The sequence below is a fragment of the Bidens hawaiensis genome, unplaced genomic scaffold, assembly GCF_021521415.1.
Source record: "Bidens hawaiensis isolate Kalapana, Puna unplaced genomic scaffold, B.hawaiensis_p1.1 tig00042453_1, whole genome shotgun sequence".
NCBI classification, from domain to species: domain Eukaryota; kingdom Viridiplantae; phylum Streptophyta; class Magnoliopsida; order Asterales; family Asteraceae; genus Bidens; species Bidens hawaiensis.
The window spans coordinates 30,868-38,709 of NW_027505786.1; the positions used below are offsets into that span (position 1 = coordinate 30,868).

At 33.8% G+C, this 7,842-nt stretch overlaps 1 protein-coding gene across 2 annotated transcripts; it reads right to left on the reverse strand.

The window, feature by feature from the left end:
* Positions 1–195: 195 nt before the first annotated feature.
* LOC143615315 (lysM domain receptor-like kinase 3) lies at positions 196–7,052 on the reverse strand. Of its 2 annotated transcripts, XM_077088471.1 has the most exons (11): positions 6,412–7,052; positions 6,224–6,301; positions 5,009–5,308; positions 3,835–3,980; positions 3,662–3,751; positions 3,446–3,551; positions 2,149–2,300; positions 1,965–2,062; positions 1,718–1,865; positions 1,280–1,387; positions 196–554 (listed from the first exon to the last, which is right to left on the reverse strand). In XM_077088471.1, exons 1-11 carry the CDS (start codon positions 7,028–7,030, stop codon positions 390–392), a joined length of 2,010 nt encoding a protein of 669 aa, XP_076944586.1. In that variant the 5' UTR covers positions 7,031–7,052; the 3' UTR covers positions 196–389. The 2 variants fall into 2 exon arrangements, with proteins under 2 accessions (XP_076944586.1, XP_076944587.1); XM_077088472.1 differs by lacking the exon at positions 196–554 and having other exon boundaries at positions 1,277–1,387; positions 1,718–1,788.
* Positions 7,053–7,842: the final 790 nt, after the last annotated feature.

The following is a 7,842-nucleotide window of genomic DNA, read 5'->3' on the forward strand; positions in this document are numbered from 1 at the left end:
TTAAAGCACTGAGATTGTTATTATAGTAATCTTCTATTAGCAACGATAACTAACAAGATTAACTGAGAAAAAAAAAACCATACAAAAAGTGTATCTGGGTCTACCCTCCCGACTTGTACCGCTTTGACCATACTAGAAATACTCAGTTTCAAGCCAAAACCGTTTTGGCCAGCCCGTATTTGACGCCACAAAAGAAAAGGAAAAGCAACTGAAAATACAGATTATTAAAAAAAATGATGTAAAAAGCCTAGGAAATAATATTAACACTCGTGAACAATCTAAATAACTATACACACAAGGGTCAGTTTTAACAGAATAATGGCAAAATCTGAGAAAACTCGAGGAATATAATAAATCCGGATTCCGGATAACTAAATAAGAGAAAAACATTATCTACCTTGAACAAGACCACTGAATACCTGGCTATTTCCAGCAAGAGTAGCTTCCCACTCAATAGATGATAAAAGAATGTGTGAAAGTGAAATAACTATTTGTTTCATGTCCGGTCTCAAGATTGGGTCATCCTCCACACATTGCTTTGCCAGCATGGCCATCTACACATCAGTCAAGTTATTAAAAGTAAGAATTAACGAAGTGTATATATATTTGCTATCTTTTCTCAATATATTTTACTTAATGAGGGAAAAGATTATTCAATTTATGATTTATACAAAAAGAAACTTCCAATGCCTACCAAAACTGAACGGGTCAAAACACGTCATTTTGTAAGAGTCACACAGGCCCCGGTGACACAATACAATTTTGCCCAAATTTTGAACAATAGTTAGCATCACAAAAGTAATACTGCTAATCTATGTTTCGAAAGACGAGGATTTTATGCCTTAAGAAAACACTTTGCCAACTTCAGACATGTTCAGCCCGTTTCCTATTTTAGCTAAAAAGATTTATTTATATTTTACATGTTGGATATAAATCATAATTTGAAGTTTCTAACAACTTCAGTATAGTATTTGTTAAATTCTTTAAGGTTATATAATATATTAATGCATTCAGTACCGACGCGGGCAAACAGGTTTGGGTAATTGGGCAAGTCCGCGAGTATCACCTAAAATACCATAATTGTCCCAGGCACATGAAAATTATTGTAACCAATATTATACGGGGTCCAACACCCGAATGCCTGTCCCGAATGTTTAGGGTTAATGCCAGACATGCTTTCAGAACAAACAAGTTGTTTGGTTTTGCATGCCATGTGTAACTAGCTAATAATACATTTGTAAATGATTTGACAATGCTAAAAGATAAATCAAAGTAGCACCTTGAAAATACAGTCGTGGGGATATAGATCCATTAAATTTGGATCAATATGATCTTTTAAGCTTGATGTATCAATGGACTCAGGTGCATTTTTAAGAACTGCCACCATCTGCAATTTTCAACCAAAGAATAACAATTTTGTGAAATTCATGTACTTTTTGCGTAAATATATACTTTGATGATTACTATAAATGCGGGGGAAATACACGAAATACAAAAGAAGATTACACGTTTTCCTGATTTTAGTAACCAGCTTTTTGTTAGGCGCTGCCGCTTTTTATTACAATTTATTACTGAATTTAGCAACCACCTCATTCTAACCGAATGATAGTGTGTATATTGCTGATGTGGCATTGATTGATTCAATAGTCGGCCACCACCAAGCAGACGCCACATATGAAAAAAATTGCTGCTGACCAGAATTTTGAAATAGACTTACAACAGATGCCAAAGTCCGTCTTTCAGAATTCTTTGTTGCACCAGCTTCGGTTCGTATTATGGCATCTTTTCCTGTTATTATCTCAAAAAGAATAACACCAAACGCATATACATCACTCTTAGCTGTCACTAAACCATCCCTAAGGTATCTGTAATAAATAATAATCAGTAAGAAGTCAATTTCGTAACTCTAAAAATTTCATATAGAGGCAGCAATTTCGATCAGGTTATTATTAAAACAAACTTACTCTGGAGCTAGGTAACCATAAGTTCCCACCACTCGTGTCACTGAAGCTTCGCCATCATTACTTCTTCCAACAAGTTTTGCCAACCCGAAGTCCGAAATCTATTATAACTCAAACATGTATAAAAATGTAGCATTAGGCATCAAATGTTTTATTGTCATCAGGTGATGCAAGCTAGAATAAATACCTTGGCTTTGAAAGCATCATCAAGTAAGATATTGCTTGTTTTGACATCACGATGTACATAATGAGGTTTTGTATGTTCATGTATATATTCCAATCCCCTTGCGGTGTCGAGTGCAATTTGAACCCTCATAATCCAAGAAAGTGTTGGATGACCTAGAGTGAAGTCATGTAGTAATCATTATTTTTCTCAAAATATTTAACATTTCTTATAGTCACATATGATAAAGGAAGTTTTATTATTTCAAATTATCAAAAACTTTGAATGAAATGATCGAGAGGTTCTATGCATGAAGACTTCTAACCAACTTCACTAACTACCTTTTTAGCAGTAAATTTTATCTAATCCGTTTGAATTGTTAGAGATAAAATATGGCTCATATTCTGTTCATAAGTAAACGATTACTGATATGAAATTGAAACTTCTATTTATTTCATTAATGTGAACAAAAGGTTGCACACTGGTTCCACATGTCTTATCACTTACAACAAATTTAATATCATTATTCATGAGAATAAACTCGAACAAAGTATTGATGCAAAACAAGATCTTTTATTCATTGTACATGGTACTTCGGAGTTCGGACTTTGAATGAAATGATCGAGAGGTTCTATGCATGGAGACTTCTAACCAACTTCACTACCTACCTTTTTAGCAATAAATTTTATCTAATCCGTTTGAATTGTTAATATGACTCATATTGGCTGTTCATAAGTAAACGATTACTGATATGAAATTGAAACTTCTATTTGTTCATTAATGTGAACAAAAGGTTGCACACTGGTTCCACATGTCTTATCACTTCAACAAATTTAATATCATTATTCATGAGAATAAATTTGATCAAAGTATTGATGCAAAACAAGATCTTTTATTCATTGTACATAGTACTTCGGACTATATCCCAAATTTCAGTATGTTTATAGAAGTGAGTACCTGGTTTCTTTTAACAGAGTATATATCTAACATATGTTACAATCCATCACCAAAAAGGTTTTAAGTATATTACCGAAAATGGAATGAAAAAAAGTGCAGCGTGTAAAGTGGGAATTGACCTAAAGTAGGTAGTTAAGCTTATTTACCAGTTTTAATCAAAATATAGAACTCATTTTGGTATATGGAGTGAGTAAAATACTAACGCCTACAAAGAAAACAAATTGGTGTATAAAGCAACTAAAGTGAAACGGTGCTTGCGGCAAATTCTAAAGAAAATAAGAAAATAAGAAGAATTATAAACGAGGAATTTCCAAGTCATATTGATGAATAATATTGTCTATCTAAGGTTAAAATAGAAAATTACCCTTGTTCTGAGGATCATGCAAGTGACTTTTAAGGGAACCTTTTTGAGCGTATTCATATATGAGGAACAACTCATCATCACTAGCAGCATAACCAATCAGTTCTACCTTAAAACAAGAATACCAGAAAAAAGTCAATTCTTTGAAGAAAGGCAGGTGATCATCAGTTATAAAACATAAATAATAGATATAAACATTAATAAGTACTGAAGCCTTACCAAATTTGCATGATGAACCTTGCACAAAACTTTCATTTCTGCCATGAACTCCTTAGTTTTCGTTTCTGTCATTCTTTTGATAGCAACTTCCTACAGTTATGTAAGAACAAGGTAAGAGACTCAAGGGTAATTTGGTAAATCTGGAACATGAAGCGAGATATAATAATGCCCACCTGATCACGAAGTAACCCGTAGTACACAGCACCATATGTTCCATGACCAAGAAGATTGGATTCAGAGAAACACTCTGTAGCTGAAAATAATTCTTCATATAAAAAGACAACAGGCTTTTCAATGTCAAGCACATCAGTCCCGATAACTGCAAGAATAAGAAAGAATCACTTTAATAGTTATAAGATACTTTGTTTATATGCTAATTTTAGGAAGGCGTAAGTTGTTTTCAAGAAGCAATTTAAAACTAATTATTTCAAAGTGTTTCTAACACAATTCATAAGCACAAGCAGTTTCAATGAGCAATCTTAAACACCCCACATGAGCGTTTTGGCACTTGCTTGAACATAAACCAAAAAACGAACTCTTTATCTGGTTTACTATGTTAACCAAAATATATATAAAACTCGGTAAAGCTATTCAGCTTCGGATTTTTTAACAGCCCACTTGCTCCAGTATAAAATTATATATTAAAGAATTTTGATGCCCCAAAAAGAAAATTTGTACCCAGTTTTGTAAATTTTCCACTACATACATTTTTGGGATAATGTATGTGGAAATCATCCATGTGTTGAATTCACAGGCTTGTAAAAGAACCGAACAAACACGAACGGAGCATGTTTGTGTTCAATCAATTTATGTTTGAACACAAACAATTAAACAAAAGGAGTTCTCTTATTCGAGTCCGTTCGTTAAGAATTTGAACGTGTTCGTGTTAGTTTATGTCTGTTCGCTAATAGTATAAACGAATGTTCACGAATGTAAATGAACGAACAGAGATGAATGAATATAAGCAAGCTAAAACTAGTTAAAAGTAACGTGAATAACAATGTTGTGGACCCAAAAAGTTATTAAAACTATCCTAAACTATAACGGGCAAAAAATATTTAATAAATATATTAACTAAATAAATGAACAAAGGTTTTGTTCATGTTCGTTTGTTTATTAAATAAACGAACTTCCCGTTGAACGGTTCACAAATTGCTCAGTAAACATTCGGTTTATTTACAGGCTTACTTAGGCTACCCAAATACCAATTTTTTTATATCTAATCTGGCCAAAACATGTCTAATGACAAAATTACCCTTAAATGTTATGAAAAGGAAATTAAACCATTATATCAAGCTACCAATAAGCAAAGATAGTCTAAAGAAGTTTGAGCTTTCAAGTTTCAACCTTTTGGAATATTCGTATGACGGCCACTAGATTCCCCAATGTTTTCTCTCCAGTTATCAGATTCACTACTGAATCTCTTTGAGCCAAAACAAAAGCTTGTTGTCCTTAAGATACGAAATTTATGAGAAACTTTTTCAACTTTTGAATCTTTTGCATGACTCCGTGTGGAATCATCAAAGCAAACTGATGATCTTGAACAGATAAAGAAACCTACGACTGCTACGATTAGTGACAAACAAACCCCCAAGCTTCCTATGATCCATAGGTATGGTACATTAGCCTTATGATTGACTTGATTTACTGCATACAAGAACAATATTGCTTAGTTTTGTCTCTTATAAGCTTTAAGAAAGATTATACTTTCTAATATGGAAAGAAAAATGCTATATCAATAAATTTCTTTAAGACATTTCACTTTTCTAATAATATATTATTGCCATTTTCAGCCAGGACACAAACTTATTCAATACTCGAGCAAAATTGAGTGACAAATGACAGAAATATTTCCTGATGAAAATGTCACTGACGTGAACTTTAACCTTTTCTTGTTCAAAAAATGCATAACCATCTCCCATGTGCAGATGCACCAAACATTTACACAATTTTGGTGTAAACAGAACAGATTCAGTAAATTTATTTCAACTACAATACATGCACCAAATTTTTACATTAGAGTATTAGACTATTAATATTTACTAATAAACATTTTAAATCTGCATGTTTAACCTCTTTGTATATAAAACTGATATAAATAAAATTACTTTAATTTTATATATGCTTATATATGTATTCAACTTATTAGTAACAATTACAAACAAATAATGAAAAAATTAAAACCCGTATATTTAATATAATACTCTTTTTATAGATCTCAATATGAGATCGTTCCAAAAATATATTTTCTTATAAATTAATTTTTACTTTTTATATTGCATATATAATAACATAGATGAATTATGAAAACTTGGGGCAGAATGAGGTCACCTAACACCAAAAGTTACATGGTTACACCATTTTAGTGTCTTGGTCTTAGATAGTTCACATCATTTTGGTGTTTTGGTGCATACATTGCATAACATTATTCTACCATAAGGATCCTAGTTGGCATAAATCATTGTAGTTCATGGCTTAACATGATGATGCACATTTCTTCTATTTCAACTAAATCAACAAAATTCATAACAAGTAAACCAATACAACTCATTACAACATTACCTGCAACATCAGTAACAAACAGCGGTGCTGGAGCCGGAGCAGGGGCGACATTCTCAACAGGATACGGCTCACCGGGAACTACAACATATTGGCATTAAATTAAATAACAACCTAACAAGTCAAAACAATCCAACCAACTCTATAATCAAACTATAATTAACTTAACCTTAATTCCTTAAATCACCTACCATCATTCAAAGGTATGTAATACAGTTTTCCAACAGTCACATTATCCGAATCCACAATCCCATTAACCGCCTCAATACTATCCATACTAACACCAAACCGACTCGCTAACAATCCAACACTATCCCCTTCCTTCATCACATAACTCATCAAATAATTCCACAATCCATTCGAGCATCCACACATCAACTGCAACCACAATACTTCCCCCACACGCGCCGGCCGCGTGAAATTCGACAAGTAACCTAACCCGCCGTAAGCATCCACGGCCATCCGGTACATCGATTCACCGTTTCCACGCGCCGTATACGTCGTGTTGGTCAAATACTGTGAATTCGTGCACGAACAGTTTTTCCTAACGAATACGTTACCGTTGCCGTTGCCGTTGCCGTTACCGTTACCGTCAAGTCTGATGTCTTGTGGAGCTGCATCGAACATGCTCATGATGACAGCTAGGGTTTCGTTTCGCGATGGAGGGAATGCGAGGAATGAAGTGCACATACGAGATGTTTCGGTGCAGTTTAAAGGCGTGGAGTGTGAGTTAGTTAGCTGCGAAACGAGTAGCATCATTAGCAACGCATTTAGAACGACATGAAGCGGTTTTCGAAACACGAAAACCATAGTTTAACTCCTGCTGCAAATGAATTGAAGTGAATTAATGAAGGAATGTGATGAAATTGGAGGATGAATGGATTAATTTATTAGTGTTTATGAGGAATTTAAGAGTAAATTGTAAGCAGTGTTGATGAACTGAGAAGGTGAAGATGAAGTGTTTGGAAGTAGTGAAAGTGAAGCAAATAGCGATGTGACAGTAAAAGAGAGATGCAGCCAAGATATGTGTTGGTCACAAGTAATACAAAAATATATATGAATGAAATCTTTTTTATTATAAATATTCACATGACGCATGTGACAAGGATTTTTTTTTTAATGTATCTATACGACAATATATTTTAAAGACAGAATTACAAATTTTGTCCTTTAAAATAAGACGAATTACGGTTCGTGTCCTTTTCTAAGTTTCCTTGTAGGCGGTGTACTTTAAACTTTTTTTTCCTACAAGTTTTGTCCTTTACGCTAACTGGGTTAGAAAAAGTCAGTTAAATCCCATCACGTGAGGCGCATGTGAGGGTAGTTTTGTCCTTTCATATATCTCTGCAACTAAACCCTTTATCAGTCTTCCCCCTCCCTTTCAATCGATTCAATTCCCGGCGATTAAAAACCCTCGTATCCGACTCAACTCAACAACCCGACAGTTAATACCTTAAATTGCACATCATTCTCAAAACTTAAACACGTAAGATGGATGATCCTCCTCCTCCTCGATTCTACATTCGTGAAGCTGATGAACAATCAAATGCTGATGCGTTTTATGGTAAGTTAAAACTTTAGGGTTTATAATTGGGTTTATTTAACTAACAGCTGTTTAATCT

Excerpts from the sequence above, each read along its gene's own strand:
- LOC143615315 (XM_077088471.1), bottom strand. The coding sequence starts at position 7,030 with ATGGTTTTCGTGTTTCGAAAACCGCTTCATGTCGTTCTAAATGCGTTG. Across the intron at positions 3,981-5,008 it reads TCATACGAATATTCCAAAAG|TTATCGGGACTGATGTGCTT; the intron begins GTTGAAACTTGA and ends TTATTCTTGCAG. Across the intron at positions 555-1,279 it reads CCCACGACTGTATTTTCAAG|ATGGCCATGCTGGCAAAGCA; the intron begins GTGCTACTTTGA and ends ACTGATGTGTAG.